Here is a 23,145-nt window from a genome sequence, read left to right on the forward strand (position 1 = left end):
AGATGTGAGAGTACAATAACGGGCATAACTCTATTTATTTATATAATGTTTGGCTGACGCTGGGGAGATAGATTGTTGAAAAGAACTGTGGCTGATTCCGGTACATGGCATTAGAATGCCTTTATTATTCCCGGGTTATGTGCTTGTTTCCGCCCACGAAGGGCGGGACTTGATCTCGCGCGCTTAGCCCGCGCAGTTACGTCTCAGTTGAGTCCCGGTGAACAAGTACTTGGAGCAGTGTACTCGTGCAGCCCCTAGGTCCGCTTGTCACGATAATCTACAAGCGGTCCTAGGCACGCTGGTCGGAGGGTAGCGGTGGTCACGGAGGCAGGTAGGAGCCGCAGCGGAGCTGCGGAGGGGTGACTGTGAGTTTCCGGGACCGGTGTGTTTTGATAAGCAGGGCCCACGTGGGGAGTGCGGGGTATACATTGGACCGCATCTAACTTCTGTTTATTTATTTAAATCATTTTTGGGATTAATGTGAAAACGTTTACGTATTTAAAGGCACAGTACACTATTTTTGTTGCACTGATCGTTCTGACTGTTTATCAGTGACTTGACCACGCTTGCCTTTGCATCTGTTATTATGGAGGACATTGAACACAGTACATGTCCTATGTGTTTGGAAGCTATTGTGGAACCCCCTGTTACTCTGTGCCCCCCATGTATTGAGAGGGCTTTAGAATATAAGGAGCAGATTTTCTTTAATAAAGATATATCCAATGACTGTTCTCAGACTGATAAGATTCAGGGTATGCCGCAACTTTCTCCCCAAGCGTCACAGCCTTTAACGCCCGCGCAAACGACGCCATGTTCTTCAACGGCGTCTGCTTCTTTCACTTTGCAGGATATGGCTGCAGTTATGTCATCCACTCTCACAGATGTTTTGTCTAAGCTGCCAGTGTTGCAAGGCAAACGCAGCAGGGCAGAAACCCATGTGGTCCCTGCAACTTCTTATGCTTTGATGGCTATCTCCGATGTACCCTCCCAGGGATCTGAATTGGGGGGTAGGGAGACCCTTTCTGAGGGGGAACTGTCTGACTCGGGAAGTGCGTTGCCTATTTTTAAGAAGATGTACCCTATAGCTGACACCGTTCGGGACTTTGGCAAACGATCCCTAAGGTGGAGTGAGCTATTTCTACCCTGGCTAAGCGTACGACTATCCCTATTGAGGACAGTTGTGCTTTCAAAGACCCTATGGATAAGAAGTTGGAGGGTCTTCTAAAGAAGCTATTTGTTCATCAAGGGTTCTTATTACAACCGACGGCCTGCATTGTACCAGTCACAACTGCGGCTGCCTTTTGGTTTGAAGCCTTAGAAGAGTCTCTTAAGACTGAGACTTCTTTAGAGGAGATAATGGATATAATTAAGGCCCTTAAGCTGGCTAATTCTTTTGTCACGGATGCCGCCTTTCAGATCGCAAAATTTGGCGGCTAAAAATGCTGGATTTTCCATTTTAGCGCGCAGAGCCTTATGGTGGAAATCTTGGTCTGCAGATGTGTCCTCTAAATCCAAACTTTTGGCTATTCCTTTCAAGGGAAAGACCCTATTCGGGCCTGACTTGAAAGAAATCATTTCTGACATTACGGGAGGTAAGGGTCACCTCCTCCCTCAAGATAAGACATCTAAGCAAAGGGGACGACAAAGTAATTTTCGCTCCTTTCGTAATTTCAAAGGAGTCCCCACTTCCTCTTCCGCTAAGCAGGAAGGGAATTATCCTCAAGCCAAGCTCACCTGGAGACCCAACCAGGCTTGGAACAAGGGTAAACAACCCAAGAAGCCCACTGCTGCTCCCAAGACAGCATGAAGGGGCGGCCCCCGATCCGGGACTGGATCTAGTAGGGGGCAGACTTTCTCTCTTTGTCCAGTCTTGGATAATAGACGTTCAGGATCTCTGGACACTAGAAATCGTGTCTCAAGGGTATCAGTTGGAGTTCAAAAATTCATTCCCAAGGGGAAGGTTTCTTCTTTCACGATTGTCTGTAGACCAGATAAAAAGAGAGGCGTTCTTACGTTGTGTAAAAGACCTCTCCACTATGGGAGTGATTTGTCTCGTTCCAATACAGGAACAGGGGCAGGGGTTTTACTCAAATCTCTTTGTGGTTCCCAAAAAAGAGGGAACGTTCTGTCCCATTTTAGATCTCAAGAGTCTGAACAAGTTTCTCAGTGTTCCATCCTTCAAGATGGAAAACTATTCGGACAATTCTTCCATTGATCCAGGAGGGTCAATTTATGACTACCATGGACTTGAAGGATGCATATCTTCATATTCCTATCCACAGAGATCATCACCAGTTCCTGAGGTTTGCCTTTCTGGACAAACATTTTCAGTTCGTGGCCCTTCCTTTCGGGCTGGCCACGGCACCCAGTATCTTCACGAAGGTCCTAGGGTCTCTGCTGGCGGTTCTCAGACCACGGGGCATTGCAGTGGCGCCTTATCTGGATGATATTCTGATCCAGGCGTCGTCTTATCAGCTGACAAAGTCTCATACCGACATGGTTCTATCCTTTCTAAGGACTCAAGGATGGAAGGTGAATCTAGAAAAGAGTTCACTAATTCCACAGACAAGGGTTCCTTTCCTAGGAACTCTAATAGACTCTATGTCCATGAAAATCTTCTTGACGGAAGTCAGAAAGTTAAAGATTCTGAATACATGCCGATCCCTTCAGTCCAATCCTCGGCCATCAGTGGCTCTGTGCATGGAGGAAATTGGATTAATGGTGGCGGCAATGGACATTGTTCCGTTTGCTCGTTTTCATCTCAGACCTCTACAACTGAGCATGCTCAGACAGTGGAATGGAGATTATGCAAATTTGTCTCCTCAGATAGATCTGTATCAGGAGACAAGAGACTCTATTCTTTGGTGGTTGTCGCAGGCTCATCTGTCCCAGGGGACGTGCTTCCGCAGACCCTCATGGGTGATAGTGACAACGGATGCCAGTCTACTAGGATGGGGTGCAGTCTGGAATTCCCTGAAGGCTCAGGGTGTGTGGACTCGGTCGGAGTCTCTACTTCCAATAAATATTCTGGAGTTGAGGGCAATATTCAGTGCGCTTCAGGCTTGGCCTCAGTTGGCTTCGGCCAAATTCATCCATTTTCAGTCGGACAACATCACGACTGTGGCTTACATCAATCATCAGGGAGGAACAAGGAGTTCCTTAGCGATGGCAGAAGTATCCGAAATAATTCGGTGGGCGGAGGCTCACTCTTGTTATCTGTCAGCAATCTACATCCCAGGAGTGGACAACTGGGAAGCGGATTTTTTGAGCAGACAGACGTTTCATCCGGGGGAATGGGAACTCCATCTGGAGGTCTTTGCCACCCTGATTCTCAGATGGGGCAGGCCGGAACTGGATCTTATGGCATCTCATCAGAATGCCAAGCTCCCGAGATACGGATCCAGGTCCAGGGATCCTCAGGCCGAACTGATAGATGCCTTGGCAGTGCCTTGGTTGTTTAACCTAGCTTATGTGTTTCCACCATTTGCTCTCCTTCCCCGGGTGATTGCTCGAATTAAACAGGAGAGGGCTTCAGTGATTCTCATCGCTCCTGCGTGGCCTCGCAGGACTTGGTATGCCGATCTGGTGGACATGTCATCTCTGCCACCGTGGAAGCTTCCATTGAGGCAGGACCTTCTCATTCAGGGATCCTTCCATCATCCGAATCTAGTTTCTCTACAGCTGACTGCTTGGAGATTGAACGCTTAATTTTATCTAAGCGAGGGTTCTCTGATTCGGTTATTGATACCTTGATTCAGGCACGTAAGCCTGTTACTAGAAAGATTTACCATAAGATATGGCGTACATATCTTTATTGGTGCGAATCCAAGGGTTACTCATGGAGTAAGATTAGGATTCCTAGGATTTTGTCTTTTCTCCAAGAAGGATTGGAGAAGGGATTGTCAGCAAGTTCCTTAAAGGGACAGATTTCTGCTTTATCTATTTTGCTACACAAACGTCTGGCAGATATTCCAGATGTTCAATCCTTTTGCCAGGCTCTGGCTAGGATCAGGCCTGTGTTTAGACCGGTTGCTCCTCCTTAGAGTTTGAATTTAGTTCTTAAAGTTCTTCAAGGGGTTCCATTTGAACCTATGCATTCCATAGATATTAAGTTATTATCTTGGAAAGTTTTATTTTTGGTTGCTATTTCTTCTGCTCACAGAGTTTCTGAGCTTTCAGCCTTACAATGTGATTCTCCTTATCTTATTTTTCATTCCGATAAGGTAGTGTTGCGTACCAAACCTGGTTTTCTTCCTAAGGTTGTTTCTAACAAGAATATTAATCGTGAAATTGTTGTTCCTTCATTGTGTCCTAATCCTTCTTCTAAGAAGGAGCGTTTGTTACATAATTTGGACGTAGTCCGTGCCCTGAAGTTCTACTTGCAGGCGACTAAGGAATTTCGTCAATTATCTTCATTGTTTGTTGTCTTTTCTGGGAAACATAGGGGTCAGAAAGCTTTGGCTACCTCTCTTTCTTTTTGGCTGAAGAGTATTATCCGTTTTGCATACGAGACTGCTGGACAGCTTCCTCCTGAGCGAATTACAGCTCATTCCACTAGGGCTGTGGCTTCCTCATGGGCATTTGAAAACGATGCTTCTGTTGAACAGATTTGCAAAGCTGCAACTTGGTCGTCTCTTCACACTTTTTCCAAATTTTACAAATTTGATACTTTTGCCTCGTCTGAAGCTTTTTTTTGGGAGAAAGGTTCTTCAATCAGTGGTGCCTTCCGTTTAGGTTCCTGTCTTGTCCCTCCCTTTCATCCGTGTCCTATAGCTTTGGTATTGTATCCCATAAGTAAGGATGAAATCCGTGGACTCGTCATATCTTGTAAAAGAAAAGGAAATCTATGCTTACCTGATAGATAAATTTATTTATTTTACGATATGACGAGTCCACGGCCCACCCTATTGTTTTTTTTACTACAGGTTTTTTGCTTTTGTTAAACTTCAGTCACCTCTGCTCCTTAGCTTTTCCTTTCTCTTCCTAACTTCGGTCGAATGACTGGGTTGGGGGGAAGGGAGGAGCTACTTATGCAGCTCATCTGGGGAGCTCTTTGCCTCCTCCTGCTGACCAGGAGGCGATATCCCATAAGTAAGGATGAAATCTGTGGACTCGTCATATCGTAAAAGAAATAAATTTATCAGGTAAGCATAAATTTCCTTTTTAAACAACATTCCAATTTACATCTATTATCTAATTTGCTTCATTCTTTAGATATCCTTTGTTAAAGAAATAACAATGCACATGGGTGAGCCAATCACACGAGGCATCTATGTGCAGCCACCAATCAGAAGCTACTGAGCCTATCTAGATATGCTTTTCAGGAAAGAATATCAAGAGAATGAAACAAATTAGATAATAGAAGTAAATTAGAAAGTTGTTTAAAATGGTATTCTCTATCTGAATCATGAAAGAAAAAATGTGGGTTTAATGTCCCTTCAAACTTTTACCTAATATTTAAATATCAGATGAGTAGAGGACAAAAGCCATCAGCAGAAGAGTGAGAAAAAACATAATTTATGTAAGAACTTACCTGATAAATTCATTTCTTTCATATTAGCAAGAGTCCATGAGTTAGTGATGTATGGGATATACATTCCTACCAGGAGGGGCAAAGTTTCCCAAACCTCAAAATGCCTATAAATACACCCCTCACCACACCCACAATTCAGTTTAACGAATAGCCAAGAAGTGGGGTGATAAGAAAGGAGCGAAAGCATCAAAAATAAGGAATTGGAATAATTGTGCTTTATACAAAAAAATCATAACCACCACAAAAAGGGTGGGTCTCATGGACTCTTGCTAATATGAAAGAAATGAATTTATCAGGTAAGTTCTTACATAAATTATGTTTTCTTTCATGTAATTAGCAAGAGTCCATGAGCTAGTGACGTATGGTATAGCAGATACCCAAGATGTGGAACTTCCACGCAAGAGTCACTAGAGAGGGAGGGATAAAATAAAGACAGCCAATTCCGCTGAAAAAATAATCCACAACCCAAATCAAAAGTTTTAATCCAAATAATGAAAAAAACAGAAATGATAAGCAGAAGAATCAAACTGAAACAGCTGCCTGAAGTACTTTTCTACCAAAAACTGCTTCAGAAGAAGAGAAAACATCAAAATGGTAGAATTTAGTAAAAGTATGCAAAGAAGACCAAGTTGCTGCTTTGCAAATCTGAGCAACAGAAGCTTCATTCCTAAAAGCCCAGGAAGTAGAAACTGACATAGTAGAATGAGCCGTAATCCTTTGAGGCGGGGACTTCCCCGACTCCACATAAGCATGATGAATCAAAGACTGAACCAAGACGCCAAAGAAAAGGCAGAAGCTTTCTGACCTTTCCTGAAACCAGAAAAGATAACAAATAGACTAGAAGTTTTTCTAAAATCTTTAGTAGCTTCAACATAATATTTCAAAGCTCTTACTACATCCAAAGAATGTAAAGATCTCTCCTTTGAATTCTTAGGATTAGGGCACAATGAAGGGACAGCAATTTCTCTACTAATGTTGTTAGAATTCACAACCTTAGGTAAAAATTGAAATGAAGTCCGCAACACCGCCTTATCCTGATGAAAAATCAGAAAAGGAGATTCACAAGAAAGAGCAGATAACTCAGAAACTCTACTAGCAGAAGAGATGGCCAAAAGGAACAAAACTTTCCAAGAAAGTAATTTAATATCCAGAGAATGCATAGGTTCAAACGGAGGAGCTTGAAGAGCCCCCAGAATCAAATTCAAACTCCAAGGAGGAGAAATTGACTTAACAGGTTTTATACGAACCAAAGCTTGTACAAAACAATGAATATCAGGAAGACTAGCAATCTTTCTGTGAAAAAGAACAGAAAGAGCAGAGACTTGTCCTTTCAAGGAACTTGCAGACAAACCTTTATCCAAACCATCCTGAAGAAACTGTAAAATTCTAGGAATTCTAAAAGAATGCCAAGAAAAATGATGAGAAAGACACCAAGAAATGTAAATCTTCCAGACTCGATAATAAATCTTCCTAGATACAGATTTACGAGCCTGTAACATAGTATTAATCACAGAGTCAGAGAAACCTCTTTGACTGAGTATCAAGCGTTCAATCTCCATACCTTCAAATTTAAGGATTTGAGATCTTGATGGAAAAAAGGACCTTGCGATAGAAGGTCTGGTCTTAACGGAAGAGTCCACGGTTGGCAAGTGGCCATCCGGACAAGACCCGCATACCAAAACCTGTGAGGCCATGCTGGAGCCACCAGCAGAACAAACAAGCACTCCTTCAGAATATTGGAAATTACTCTTGGAAGAAGAACTAGAGGCGGAAAGATATAGGCAGGATGATAATTCCAAGGAAGCAACAACGCGTCCACTACTTCCGCCTGAGGATCCCTGGATCTGGACAGATACCTGGGAAGTTTCTTGTTTAGATGAGAGGCCATCAGATCTATTTCTGGAAGTCCCCAGATTTGAACAATCTGAAGAAATACCTCTGGGTGAAGAGACCATTCGCCCGGATGTAACGTCTGGCGACTGAGATAATCCGCTTCCCAATTGTCTACACCTGGGATGTGAACCGCAGAAATTAGACAGGAGCTGGATTCCGCCCATACAAGTATCCGAGATACTTCTTTCATAGCTTGAGGACTGTGAGTCCCACCTTGATGATTGACATATGCCACGGTTGTGACATTGTCCGTCTGAAAACAAATAAACGACTCTCTCTTCAGAAGAGGCCAGAACTGAAGAGCTCTGAAAATCGCACGGAGTTCCAAAATGTTGATTGGTAATCTCGCCTCCTGAGATTCCCAAACCCCCTGCGCTGTCAGAGATACCCATACAGCTCCCCAACCTGAAAGACTCGCATCTGTTGAGATCACAGTCCAGGTTGGGCGAACAAAAGAGGCCCCTTGAATTAAACGATGGTGGTCCAACCACCAAGTCAGAGAAGACCGAACATTGGGATTTAAGGATATTATTTGTGATATCCTTGTATAATCCCTGCACCACTGGTTCAGCATACAAAGCTGAAGAGGTCTCATGTGAAAACGAGCAAAGGGGATCGCGTCCGATGCAGCAGTCATGAGACCTAGAATTTCCATGCAAAAAGCTACCGAAGGGAATGATTGAGACTGAAGGGTTTGACAAGCTGAAACCAACTTCAGACGTCTCTTTTCTGTTAGAGACAAAGTCATGGACACTGAATCTATTTGAAAGCCCAAAAAGGTTACCTTTGTCTGAGGAATCAAAGAACTCTTTGGTAAATTGATCCTCCAACCATGTTTTTGAAGAAACAACACAAGTTGATTCGTATGAGATTCTGCAGAATGTAAAGACTGAGCAAGTACCAAGATATCGTCCAAATAAGGAAATACCGCAATACCCTGTTCTCTGATTACAGAGAGAAGGGCACCGAGAACCTTTGAAAAGATCCTTGGAGCTGTGTCTAGGCCAAACGGAAGGGCAACAAACTGGTAATGCTTGTCTAGAAAAGAGAATCTCAGAAACTGATAGTGATCTGGATGAATCGGAATATGAAGATATGCATCCTGTAAATCTATTGTAGACATATAATGCCCTTGCTGAACAAAAGGCAGAATAGTCCTTATAGTCACCATTTTGAATGTTGGTATTCTTACATAACGATTCAATATTTTTAGATCCAGAACTGGTCTGAAGGAATTCACCTTCTTTGGTACAATGAATAGATTTGAATAAAACCCCAGACCCCGTTCCAGAACTGGAACTGGTACAATTACCCCAGCCAACTCTAGATCTGAAACACATTTCAGAAATGCCTGAGCCTTCACTGGGTTTACTGGAATGCCAGAGAGAAAAAATCTTTTCACAGGAGGTCTTATCTTGAAACCTATTCTGTATCCTTGAGAAACAATGTTCTGAATCCAAAGACTGTGAATCGAATTGATCCAAATATATTTGAAAAATCGTAACCTGCCCCCTACCAGCTGTGCTGGAATGAGGGCCGCACCTTCATGCGGATTTAGGAGCTGGTTTTGACTTTCTGAAAGGCTTGGATTTATTCCAGACTGGAGAAGGTTTCCAAACGGAAACCGTTCCTTTAGGGGAAGGGTCAGGCTTCTGTTCTTTATTCTGACGAAAGGAACGAAAATGATTAGCAGCCCTGTATTTACCTTTAGATTTTTTGTCCTGAGGCAAAAAGGTTCCTTTCCCCCCAGTAACAGTTGAAATAATAGAATCCAACTGTGAACCAATTAATTTATTACCTTGGAAAGAAAGAGAAAGCAAAGTTGACTTAGAGGTCATATCTGCATTCCAAGATTTAAGCCATAAAGCTCTTCTAGCTAAGATAGCTAAAGACATATACCTGACATCAATTATAATGATATCAAAAATGGCATCACAAATAAAGTTATTAGCATGTTGAAGAAGTTTAACAATGCTATAAGCATTATGGTCTGACACTTGTTGCGCTAAAGCCTCCAACCAGAAAGTTGAAGCTGCAGCAACATCCGCCAAAGAAATAGCAGGTCTAAGAAGATTACCTGAACATAAATAAGCTCTCCTTAGAAAGGATTCAATCTTCCTGTCTAAAGGATCCTTAAAGGAAGTACTATCCGCCGTAGGAATAGTAGTACGCTTAGCAAGAGTAGAAATAGCCCCATCAACTTTAGGGATTTTATCCCAAAACTCTAATCTATCAGATGGCACAGGGTACAATTTCCTAAACCTTTGAGAAGGAGTAAATGAAGTACCCAGACTATTCCATTCCCTAGAAATTACTTCTGAAATAGCATCAGGAACTGGAAAAACTTCAGGAATAACTACATGAGGTTTGAAAACCGAATTTAAACGCTTAGTAGATTTAGTATCAAGAGGACTAGACTCCTCCATATCTAATGCAATTAACACTTCTTTAAGTAAAGAACGAATAAACTCCATCTTAAATAAATATGAAGATTTATCAGTGTCAATATCTGAGGCAGAATCTTCTGAACCAGATAGATCCTCATCAGAAACAGATAAGTCAGAATGATGACGGTCACTTAAAAATTCATCTGAAATATGAGAAGTTTTAAAAGACCTTTACGCTTACTGGAAGGAGGAATAACAGACAGAGCCTTCCTAATAGATTTAGAAACAAATTCTTTAACATTAACAGGGACATCCTGAACATTAGAAGTTGAAGGAACAACAACAGGTAATGGATTATTACTAATGGAAATACAATCTGCATTAGAAAGTTTATCATGACAGTTATCACAAACAACAGCTGGAGGAACAGTTACCAAAAGTTTACAACAGATGCACTTAACTTTGGTAGAACCAGCATCAGGCAGCGTCTTTCCAGAAGTAGATTCTGATCCAGGGTCATGTTGAGACATCTTGCAATATGTAATAGAAAAAACAACATATAAAGCAAAATTATCAAATTCCTTAAATGACAGTTTCAGGAATGGGAAAAAATGCCAAATGAACAAGCCTCTAGCAACCAGAAGCAATGAAAAATGAGACTGAAATAATGTGAAAAAAAGGTGGAGACAAGAATGACGCCCACAATTTTTGGCGCCAAGAATGACGCCCACATTATTGGTGCCAAGTACAACGCCTATATTTTTTAGCGCCAAGTATGACGCCACATCCTGTGATGCCGAAAAAAACGACGCCCACAATTTTGGCGCAAAAAAAGTCTGAACGTCAAATATGACGCAACCATACGCAAACTTCCGGCGTCAATTAGGGCGCCGGAAATGACAAAATTTTTGCGTCAAAAAAGTCTGCGCCAAGAATGACGCAATAAATTGAAGCATTTTCAGCCCCCGCGAGCCTAACAGCCCACAGGGAAAAAAAGTCAATTGAAAAAATTCTTTAAGGTAAGAAAAAAATATTTCATATGCATTATCCCAAATAATGAAACTGACTGTCTGAAATAAGGAATACTGATTATCCTGAATCAAGGCAAATATAAGTTTAAACACATATATTTAGAACTTTACATATAAAGTGCCCAACCATAGCTTAGAGTGTCATAAAAAATAAGACTTACTTACCCTAAGACACTCATCTACATATAGTAGACAGCCAAACCAGTACTGAAACGAGAATCAGTAGAGGTAATGGTATATAAGAGTATATCGTCGATCTGAAAAGGGAGGTAAGAGATGAATCTCTAAGACCGATAACAGAGAACCTATGAAATAGATCCCGTAGAAGGAGACCATTGACTTCAAATAGGCAATACTCTCTTCACATCCCTCTGACATTCACTGCACTCTGAGAGGAAAACCGGGCTCCAGCCTGCTGCGAAGCGCATATCAACGTAGAATCTAGCACAAACTTACTTCACCACCTCTATGAGAGGCAAAGTTTGTAAAACTGAATTGTGGGTGTGGTGAGGGGTGTATTTATAGGCATTTTGAGGTTTGGGAAACTTTGCCCCTCCTGGTAGGAATGTATATCCCATACGTCACTAGCTCATGGACTCTTGCTAATTACATGAAAGAAAGAGCTTTACCCTGTTTTAAAAACTTAGTGGACTAGACTCTTTTTTTTCTCCAGGTTTTCAACTGGTAAACTGGCATGGTTACAGCTGTGGATACTCACTGTGGATTTCCTTATTGGACTTAGAGGCTTAAGTGGGCCTCTGGAGTAGCGTGCAGGGACCGTTGTGTGCTGGATTGAATTGTTTGCTGTTGGATGTACATGGTTACAGCTGTGGAATTAATTGATTTTTTTTTTAAAGGAGGTTTGAAGGGTCCATTCAGATGGGAAAGAGTCCGACGTGTGAGCTGATTTGTGACTGGGGAACCACAAACTCTACTGTTCAAGATCTTGTGGACTTACTTGTAAAGCATCAATACTTAGCTGCTGCATCAGTTCTGCTTCCTGGTAATCGTTTAGCTGTAGGATTTTTTACAATTGGTCTCTTAACATGTTAACAAGGGACTACAATCTACATTAAAGTATATAAAATATCAGAACAGCATTGTAATTCAATAGCCTAATATGGTTTCACTGTTAAAGTGATGGCAAACTTTCCCTTTTGTATAAACAGATCCAGAATATTAGCAATATTTTAGATGGAGTTTAATTCATCAGTTGTAATGAAGATAGGCTTTTACTTACTTTTTAATGTAGCAGTTTGAACTGTTCTCCAATCAGTGCTCTAGCTACAAAAATGGCTAAAATGGCTAAAATATGGCTAGAGTGCTGATTGTAGAACAATTCAAACCGATAGCTCACCAAAAAAAAATTGTTTTAAAGTGGACAGCCAGAGCACAGGGTATTTGAATTGTACCGCTACATTAAAAAGTAAGTTGACCTTTTACCGCCGTTATGGCATTGTATTTCGTCCAAACGGCACTGGGCTTTAGCACCGTTAGGATGAAATACAACGTCAGAGCCGTTTGGCTGTCCTGAAGCCAATGGCGCTTGCTGGATGTGATCGCGGTCTGGAGAGTGTGCCTAGCTTCATAGGGACGCCCCCCTGACCCGATCCCATAATTAAAATCTCGCGATCGCGTGCACGATCGCGGGATTTCAATTTGTCTATATCGGAAAGTTGTTCGGATGTAGACATTATGACCCTGTCATGAAAGGGTTAAAGCCTATCTTCATTACAGCTGATTAACTAAATTCCATCTAAAATATCACTAATATTCCCAGTCTGTTTATACATAGGGGAAAGTTTACCGTCACTTTAAGTAAGTTACTGAATTCTAGTTTATGTTTGCAGGCATTTAATTCTATTCAAGTCAGGTGAAGGTTTTTGGATACTGTAACTGATAGCTGCAGTCTATTAAAATCATATTTTCAAATAATTTATTTTAGTTTATTTGTAAAGCACCACCAAATGTTAGTCATGCATGCCGCCATGTTGAAATCTACCTTTCACATCATTCCAGTTTGCACATGTGCAGGACCTCTCTTTTAGATACCTGCAGTGTAACCTACGTTTCAAAATGGCAGCACCCATAATTAGAGGGTGGTGCATGAGTGTTTAATGTCCCTTTAATATACAATTATGTGCCCAAAAATACCGTAAATCTTTGCAAGATACAAATAGGAAGGTCAAATTGCAAATGTATAGACTTTAGTCCAAAATTTGACCTCTAAGGCAATTAGTAAAGAAGTGTTATTAATATAGGTTTGATCTTAACTTTCAGAATATCGGGTGTAGTCTAGTCATCTGGTTAATCTCTGGATGATAACACAAATTTACACTAAATTCTGCACAACTGTTTTTAGACCAACTGTATACTTGCTCAGCAAATTGCATCATTGAACAGAGTTAGGCAGAACAGACACACAGATGTTTGTATGGCTTGATAAATCACAGGAGCAAAGGAGCCATGCTAGAATCATATCCTATGTTTGTTTTAAAATGTGTATCTGGCTCTTCAATTTACCATTTGGCTCTTAATTGTTGATGAATTTGTCAAGCCCCAGGCCCTTGGGGAATTAAATGCTTCACATACTGTTCCCTGTTCCCTTATTCCTGTGCCTACAGTCAGTAGAGTGCACGTTATGCACAAGGGTCTTTCTTATCCAGACTCTCTGTGGTATGGATTCCTTTTTGAAAGTAAAATGTTTTGATATCACTTCATTAAAATGCTCTATATCTAGTTATTATTGTCCAATTGTAAATGTTTTTAAAATAACCCATATATAGTCATGTGTTTTGTATAGTTTTAAACATTTTATTTAGACACCTTAATATAATGTTTTATCAAACCAATGAGCATACAGTTTGAGAAATTTGCTATTTCTTGTTAATTTGCTTGTGTTTGTGTATATTTTGCTGTTTAATAGGTGAATTTATGACACCATCCACTCATTCACATCCAACAATGCCTATCGACAGAATTGCATTTCCAGAGACCTCAACAAATATGAAACTGGAGCAAATCCATCTATCGTCTGAAGATACAAATCAAGTTAAAAAAGACAATGCCACAGGTATGTTAGATATATGTGCAAAGTCCCCATAGATTATGTGTGTAATTATTATAGGGACATTGTGCTTGTTCCATGCTTCCTACGGACCCCAAAAAGCAAATGCTGTAACCTAGATTTTCTTCAGTATACTGCAAATATAATAGCTGGTATAGCCAAAACAACAGTCTAGTAAAAATTAAACTTTCATGATTCAGATAGGGCATGCAATTTTAAACAACTTTCCAATTTACTTTTATCATCAAATTTGCTTTGTTCTCTTGGTATTCTTTGTTGAAATCTAAACCAAGGTAGGCTCATATGCTAATTTCTAAGCCCTTGAAGGTCGCCTCTTATCTCTGCATTTTGACAGTTTTTCACAGCTAAACAGCGCTAAATCATGTGTGTCATATAGATAACATTGTGCGCACTCCTGTGGAGTTATTTATGAGTCAGCATTGATTGGCTTAAATGCAAGTTTGTCAAAAGCACTGAGATAAGGGGGCAGTTTGCAAAGGCTTAGATACAAGGTAATCACAGAGGTAAAACATATATTAATATAACAGTGTTGGTTATGCAAAACTGGGGAATGGGTAATAAAGGGATTATCTATCTTTTTAAGCAATAACAATTCTGGAGTAGACTGTCCCTTTAAAGGAATATGAAACCCAAAAATTGTTGTTTGTGATTCAGACAGAGCATACAATTTAAAAAAAAAAATCAGTTTACTTCTATTATGAAATTTGTTTTCTACCCATGGTATTCTTTATTGAAGAGAGACCTAGGTTGGTGTCTGGGGCACTGCATGGAAATAGTGCTGCCATCTAGTGCTCTTGCAAATATATAACATTCTTGCAAAACACCTGACCTATAGGGCTCTAGACACATGCACACTCCTAAACTTTCAGCCCTGCTCTTCAACAAAAGATACCAAGAGAACAAGTAACATTTTATAATAGAAGTAAATTAGAAAGTTGATTGAAATTGCATGCCCTATCTGAATGATTAAAGAAAAATGTGGGGTTTCATATCCCTTTAAATTGTGCTCAGTCTGTTTATATGCATACTTTCTGAGGCACCAACTACTACTGAACATGTGCAAGTGATCACAATATATAAATATAGGAATCTGTGATTGGCTGATGGCTGTCGTCCCAGCAAATTAAAGTACATTTTGAAATTTGTCAGAAACAAATCGACTGCTCATTTAAAATCTATTGTGTTGTCTCTTTATTATGCATTTCGATTGTATTTAATGATACTTTAATCATTACTGAAACAGTAAAGAAAAAGCAAGGGAAAATTGTTTAATACCGCAATATACTATTAATATCACTTAGTGCTTCTTGTTCTAGATAAGTAACGTGACAGAAAAAAGTTATTGCATAGAGGGAGGGAGGTTGGAATAGCACTGTCTTGCCACTAGTGGCGAGACCTGCGCAATTACGGGCCAAATTTTTTCTTTCATGATTCAGATAGAGCTTGCAATTTTCTTTTTCCTTTTTTTTTTTTGAGCTTGCAATTTTAAATAACTTTCTCATTTACTTCTATTATCAAATTTTCCTCGTACTCTTGGTATCTTTTGTTGGAAAGCAGGGACATAAGCTTAGGAGCCAGCCCATTTCTGGAGCACTATATGGCAGCAGTTTTGCTAGAATGTTATCCATTTTCAAGAGCACTAGATGGCAGTACTGTTTCCTACCATGTAGTGCTCCAGATGCCTACCTAGGTATCTCTTTAACACAGAATATAATGGGAACAAAACAAATTTGATAATAGAGGTAAATTGATTTTTTATTTTTTTTTAAATGATTTTGCTCTGTCTGAATCACAAAATACATTGTTGGGTTTTATATCCCTTTAACCCCTTCAATTCTCTAAATTTAAACATAAAATAGTTTTTTTTTTTACCTATCAAAACTATATATTTTTAGAAGACAAGGTATTGATCTAAGCCCGTATTCATATATTTCATGCCACTGTTTTGCCGTCAAATGCGATCAAATTTAAAAAATGATTAACTTTTTCCCAAACTTTAGATTTCTCACTGAAATTGTTTACATAGAGCTTGTGCAGTCATAACACAAAGGGTTGTAAAAACTTCACTGGGATCCCCTTTGTTCAGAAATAGCTGACGTGCATGGTTTTGCAATTACGTTTTGGCTGAGCACCACACTTCTAATGTTCCCTGCAGTGAAGGGGTTAATCGGGTAACTTGTAAGGTTAAATTTATCTGTTGTGTAGAGATTACCCTCCCACCTGACGTCTCCCACCCCTGATCCCTCCCAAACAGCTCTTTTCCCTCCCCTGCCCTCCCTTCCACTGGTCACCTCCATCTTAGGTACTGACAGTCTGCCAGAATGCAGTTAAGGGATATATATATATATATATATATATATATATATATATATATATATATATATATATATATATATATATAATTTCTGTAGTATAAGGAACCCTCTTCACCCACCCACCTCCCTAGTTCCCCCACTACTTGCCATCTTTGTTACTGCAGTAAAAAATTATATGTTTTTTGTAATCTATATATGTTTTTATTTTAATTTCTATTTATTAATTTTACTTTCTGTAGTGTAGTCAACCCCCTCCAAGATCTGTTCTTTTTCTACAGTGTAAGGCCCCCGTCCCCACTCTAGCCCATCTTTTCCATAGATGTGGGGCCTCATCCCTCCATCTTCTCTGCTCTAGTATATTTTTTCTGTAGCATATTGAACCCCGCCCTCCCTCCCCCTCCTCGCTGAGCCATTGCACCTGCCTCCCTCCTTCCCCCTACCACTCCCAATCGACACCAATCATTGTTACAGAAAGTGACACAGACAGTGTAACTGACACCTCCCACCCCCCTGATCCCTCTCTCACCCCCCACTGGTCACCACCATTTTGGGTACTGGTAGACAGTCTGACAGTATGAGGATTTAGGGCTTTTTTTTAATATATATATTTTTTAACTGTAGGAATCCCTCCTCAAACTTCCCACCTCCCTGATCCCTCCCAAACAGCTATATTACCCTGCCCACTCTCACTGGAAGCTGACATATTAGGTACTGGAATTGTTAGATATATCTTTCATTGGATGTTTGGATTTAGAATTTGGATAGCTCTAACAGAAACTTGGTACAGTGACTCTCATGATTGGGACATACTTTGATACAGACTAGTTTCTCTTTATGTAAAAGAAATTGGAAGGGTGATTACAATTGTAGTGGCCAATGACAATGTATAAAGTATTTGGGTGACAAGAAGTGTAGCAGTGTATGATCTGTTTATGTCTGATAATTTAATCAATTGCAGCCATGAAAGTAGCTGAAACCATTGGGTACCCTAAGTATTGGATAATACTGTTTATCATTCTTGTTGTTTCTTTCCTATGTACACATTGTCATACTTGCCAATTTGGCTGTAACTTTCACTTTCTTTTTATATTACAGGTTTTGACACATATACATTTCATGAGCTGGTGAAAATTACAAGTAATTTTGATGACCGACCTCTGTCTGCTGGAGGAAATAAAGTGGGAGAGGGAGGATTTGGCGTTGTTTACCTGGGAAAACTAAACAGCAAACTCGTGGCAGTGAAAAAACTGACAGCTGTAAGTCAGTAAAATTAAGTTTCTTTGTCACTTTCTGTAACAATAATTGGTGTCGAGTGGGAGTGGTAGGGGGAAGGAGGGAGGCAGGTGGATAGGCCCAGTGAGGAGGGAGAGGTAGGCGGAGTTCATTATGCTACAGACTAGCTGCCTGTAACAAAGATGGTGGCAAGTAGTGGGACGGTTAGAGAGCTGCTTTGGGGGGACCAGGGAGGTGGGTGGGTGAAGAGGGCTCCCTACACTACAGAAATAATAAAAAAATTAAAAAATTTTTTTATATATATATATATATATATATATATATATATATAAAATCCACATTTTTTATTTCATGATTCTAATTTACTCCTATTTTCAGTTTTTCTTTGTTCTTTTGATATCTATATTTGAAAAGCAGGAATGTAAGCATAGGAGCCAGAGTCTAAATGTAGCCAACAAATAGCAAGTGCTACCCAGGGTGATGAACCAAAAATCGTCTGGCTCCTAATCTTATATTCCTGTTTTTTTTCTCCAAATAACGATGCCAAGAGAATGAAGAAAAAATGAAATTAGGATTAAATTAGAAAGGTGTCTTAAAATTGCCTGCTCTATCTGAATCATGAAAGACAACATTTTGGTTTCATATCCATTTAACTGCATACTGACAGACTGTCTGCCATTACCTAAGATGGTGGTGACCAGTGGGGGGTGAGGGAGGGAAGAGAGCTGTTTGGGAGGGATAAGGGGGTGGGAGGCTTCAGGTGGAGGGGTAATCTCTACACTACAGCTAAAATTAACCCTACAAGCTGATTAAAAGTTAGCAGCCCTTCTAAGTGCCAAAAAGCAATGGCAAGGTCATGCATGTCTGCTGTTTCTGAAAAAGGGAACCTCAGAGAAGCTTGTACAATCATTTGTATTGTGTGTAAATAATTTCAGTGAGAAACCCAAAGTTTGCAAACAAATTATCCATCTATTTAATATGATTGCATTTGGCAGCAAAATGGTGGCATGAAATATACCAAAAGGTGTCTAGATCAATACCTTGGATTGTCTACTAAAAAATATATAGTTTTGATAGGTAAATCAAGCAAGGCTCTATTTCTGTTTAAATGGAGTGATAGCAAAAATGCTAAAAATTATCTGGTACTTTGAGAAAGCTTTTCTCTAAAATTCCTGTTTCTTAAGGGGTTAAAGATGCAGTGTAATGTAAAATTGTACCCCTTAATGTGTTCCCAGTGATCCATTTGCCGGTTTGTATGTATTAAATTGTTTACAAATTATCCCTTTACCTTTGTTTTGTCATTTGAATTAGCTCTTTTTCCTGTTGTACCCCTACCTATACTGAAAATGTCAGTAAAGTGAGGGTAAACTTTACATATTTTAAAATCAGGTTCAGAATCGAAGCAATATTTTACAGGGCTTTAATTGATCACTTCTAAGAGTTTTGAAGTGGGTGACCAGAGCGCAGGGTATAAGAAAGGCACAGCTAGATTAAAAAGTAAGTTAGAGCGCATCTTTATTAGAAGTGATCAATTAAAGTCAAAGTAGAATATTGCTTTGATTCCGGACCTAATTTTAAAACCTGTAAAGTTTATCATCACTTTAAAGGGATAGTCTAGTCAAAATTAAATTTTCATGATTCAGATTCAGATAGAGCATGCAATTTTAAGCAACTTTCTAATTTACTCCTATTATCAATTGTTATTGTTCTCTTGGTATCTTTATTTGAAAAAGCAAGAATGTAAGCTTAGGAGCCAGACCATTTTTGGTTCAGCACCTGGGTAGCGCTTGCTGATTGGTGGCTATTTTTTCAATGAGGTGACGTTTCCACCTCTTAGCCAATAGCCATGCGGCCCAGTTGGCATTATTCTGTATGGCTATCACGCTATTGGCTAACATCAGGTCATTGATAAAATAGGGTTCTGCTGTTCGCTGCTTTGACAGGTATGAAAAAATGCTGTAAAGTAGAAACTAGAAATGTTACAAGTTTATTTTTATTAAAGGGACAGTAAACACCAGAATTTGTGTTGTTTAAAAAAGTAGATAATCCCTTTATTACCCATTCCCCAATTTTGCATAACCAACACAGTTATAATAATATACTTTTTACCTCTGTAATTACCTTGTATCTAAGCCTCTACAAACTGCCCCCTTATTTCAGTTCTTTTGACAGACTTGCATTTTTAGCCAATCAATGCTGACACCTAGGCGTTTCACGTGCCTGAGCTCAATGTTATCTATATGAAACACTTGAACTAACGCCCTCTAGTGGTGAAAAACTGTCAAAATGCTTTCAGATTATAGGCAGTCTTCAAGGTCTAAGAAATTAGCACATGAACCTCCTAGATTTAACTTTAAACTAAGAATACCAAGAGAACAAAGCAAAATTGGTAATAAATGTAAATTGGAAAGTTGTTTAAAATTACATGCCCTATTTAAATCATGAAAGATTTTTTTGACTTTACTGTCTCATTAAGGGAACAGTAAATCTTTTATGTTTTAGATATGCAATTTTAAACAACTTTCCAATGTACTTTTATCATCAAATTTGCTTTGTTCACTTGGTATTCTTTGTTGAAAGCTAAACCTAGGTAGGCTCATATGCTAATTTAAGCCTTTGAAGGCCACCTTATATCTCAGTGCATTTGGACAGGTTTTTTTTACAGCTGGACAGCACTAGTTCACATTTTCCATATAGACAACATTGTGTTCACTTATAAAGAAATCAAATGCGCTAAAAAAGCTAGACACTCTCACACTGAGAATGATTAATAATAAGCTAATTAGCATGTGCCTAAAAATAGAAACTCACTTTAAACCAGGCTGGATGAATTTTAAAAGATTTTACTGATTACACATTAAACATATAAAACATATAAAATAACATAATAGTTATAAACAAATCTATAAATCCACCGGTGGATAAATTCCTAACATAAAATCTATTAGTATGGGTAAATGCCTAACATAAAATCTATTAAGATAGATTACAATCTAAAAAATGGTTGTAGCTTCATTCATATGTGTGGATGATATTATTCCCAAAGATAACTGTCCATATAATCCCCAACCATTTAAGGGGTAATTGTAAAATGTTCCGTGCAGTTAGATTGGCTTCTTATTGGATTAGATGAACAACTCCCCCTTTAAAGTTAAAATTCCTTATAGGTTTGCGTTATCTGAGATTGTTGTGATGAAATAGCAAATAAATACTTGATAATAGTCAATCATATAGTGTTTTTTAAGTATACACCCTCCTCCTTTCTTCACAGTTCACTTACCCTCTTTACCCTTCTTTTGGGGTATCAAATTCCGCGGTAGTATAGAACTGGTTCACACAGTTCACTTACCTGCTTCCTCCCTTCTCTGGGATCTCTGGTTTGGTGGTCGTGAGAAATGACTGGTCCGGAGTGGTGCAGTGACTCATAGTAGCGTGTGCATTGTGTCTCCTGTCGACTTTACTCCTTGCTTCCGGGTTGGTGACGTCACCGGACCATGTGATCCTTCCTCTACCAATGGTGGTGACTGGATTTGTTCCTTAAAACACAGAGCACACTGTTTGAAAACTTGTCGAACCTTGAGTACAATCTACGCGTTTCAGCCTTAGCTTTTGTCAAGATCTTGACAGTTCACTTACCTGCTTCCTCCCTTCTCTGGGATCTCTAGTTTGGTGGTCGTGAGAAATGACTGGTCCGGAGTGGTGCAGTGACTCATAGTAGCGTGTGCATTGTGTCTCCTGTCGACTTTACTCCTTGCTTCCGGGTTGGTGACGTCACCGGACCATGTGATCCTTCCTCTACCAATGGTGGTGACTGGATTTGTTCCTTAAAACACAGAGCACACTGTTTGAAAACTTGTCGAACCTTGAGTACAATCTACGCGTTTCAGCCTTAGCTTTTGTCAAGATCTTGACAAAGGCTAAGGCTGAAACGCGTAGATGGTACTCAAGGTCCGATCATTTTTCAAACAGATGTAATCTATCTTAATAGGTGTTATGTTAGGCATTTACCCATACTAATAGATTTTATGTTAGGAATGTATCCACCTGTGGATAATAGTTTGTTTATAACTATTATGTTATTTTATATGTTTAATGTGTAATCAGTAAAATCTTTTAAAATTCACCCAGCCTGGTTTAGAATGAGTTTCTATTTTTAGGCACATGCTAATTAGCTTATTATTAATCTTTCTCAGTGTGAGAGTGTCTAGCTTTTTTAGCGCATTTGATTTCTTTATATGGATTTATCTTTTGAGTAGATTTTACAGAGAGCTACTCCACTTTCTTTTGCCTGACACTTTTTCTTACCTCCTACTCATAATACTTTGTGAACATTGGAGTTACCTAGGAGGTAGCACTGATTGGCTAAAATACATGTCTGTCAAAATAACTGAGATAAGGAGGCTGATGCAGAGTCTTAGATACAAGGTAATCACAGAGGTAAAACATATTAATATAACTATGTTGGTTATGCAAAACTAGGGAATGGGTAATAAAGGGATTATCTATCTTTTTAAACAATAAGAATTCTGGAATAGACTGTCCCTTTAATGTAGTGCTCAACCCTTGTCCAGCTTGTTCAGTCTAGGTATTCATCCACACACCACAAAATCTCACTGCCAAACCACTGAGCTTAACCATTCTATAAACAAAGAAATAAATACAATTATTTTTGTGTAAAATATCATAGTATACATGTTCCTTAAATAAAGACTTTTGTTCATAATTTTAGATGGTTGATGTTAGTATCCAGGATTTAAAAGAGCAGTTTGATCAAGAAATTCAAACAATGGCCAGGTAAGAAAAAGTGTTTATTATTCCTTGTTATACATTATATAATTATATTGCAGATCAAGTGTCTTTCCTTTAACACACTTCAGTCTGTCATCATCTAATTACCTAAATATGTGGAACTATCACAAGGGGAAATGCTGAAAAGTGAAATTAGCCCCATATTTTTGTTTGAATGGATATAACACTACTCCTTTATAAATGTGTTGGTTTGTAATTCAGAGCAATTAAAAAAAAATGCTAAAGACACTGTAACTTTTTACAAGCCTACTTAGGTTTACACTTCAACCATGGATACCAATAGAATATAACACATTTGATACCAGAAGTAAACTGGAAAGTATTGGTACCCTTGTATTTTTTTTAGTATTGGTACCCTTGCATTTTATATTATTGGTACCCTTGTATTTTATAGTATTGGTACCCTTGTATTTTTTTTAGTATTGGTACTTGTATTTTTTTAGTATTGGTACCCTTGCATTTTATATTATTGGTACCCTTGTATTTTATAGTATTGGTACCCTTGTATTTTTTTTAGTATTGGTACCCTTGTATTTTATAGTATTGGTACCCTTGTATTTTATAGTATTGGTACTCTTGTATTTCATAGTATTGGTACCCTTGTGTTTTATAGTATTGGTACCCTTGTATTTTATAGTATTGGTACTCTTGTATTTTATAGTATTGGTAATCTTGCATTTTATAGTATTGGTAGCCTTGTATTTTATAGTATTGGTAATCTTGCATTTTAAAGTATTGGTACCCTTGCATTTTATAGTATTGGTAATCTTGCATTTTATAGTATTGATAGCCTTGTATTTTATAGTATTGGTAATTTTGCATTTTATAGTATTGGTAGCCTTGTATTTTGTAGTAT

General features: G+C 39.0%; 1 protein-coding gene across 1 annotated transcript in view; it reads left to right on the forward strand.

Annotated features, from left to right (window-relative positions):
* Positions 1-23,145, forward strand: part of IRAK4 (interleukin 1 receptor associated kinase 4) — an 80,597-nt gene that overhangs the window by 13,020 nt on the left and 44,432 nt on the right. Inside the window, exons 3-6 of the mRNA XM_053716735.1 lie at positions 11,702-11,847; positions 13,771-13,917; positions 17,343-17,503; positions 22,210-22,274. Coding sequence (XP_053572710.1) covers positions 11,702-11,847; positions 13,771-13,917; positions 17,343-17,503; positions 22,210-22,274 — 519 coding nt within the window. The remainder of the gene's footprint in view (positions 1-11,701; positions 11,848-13,770; positions 13,918-17,342; positions 17,504-22,209; positions 22,275-23,145) is intronic.

This window comes from Bombina bombina, chromosome 6, assembly GCF_027579735.1.
Source record: "Bombina bombina isolate aBomBom1 chromosome 6, aBomBom1.pri, whole genome shotgun sequence".
In the NCBI taxonomy this organism is placed as follows: Eukaryota; Metazoa; Chordata; class Amphibia; order Anura; family Bombinatoridae; genus Bombina; species Bombina bombina.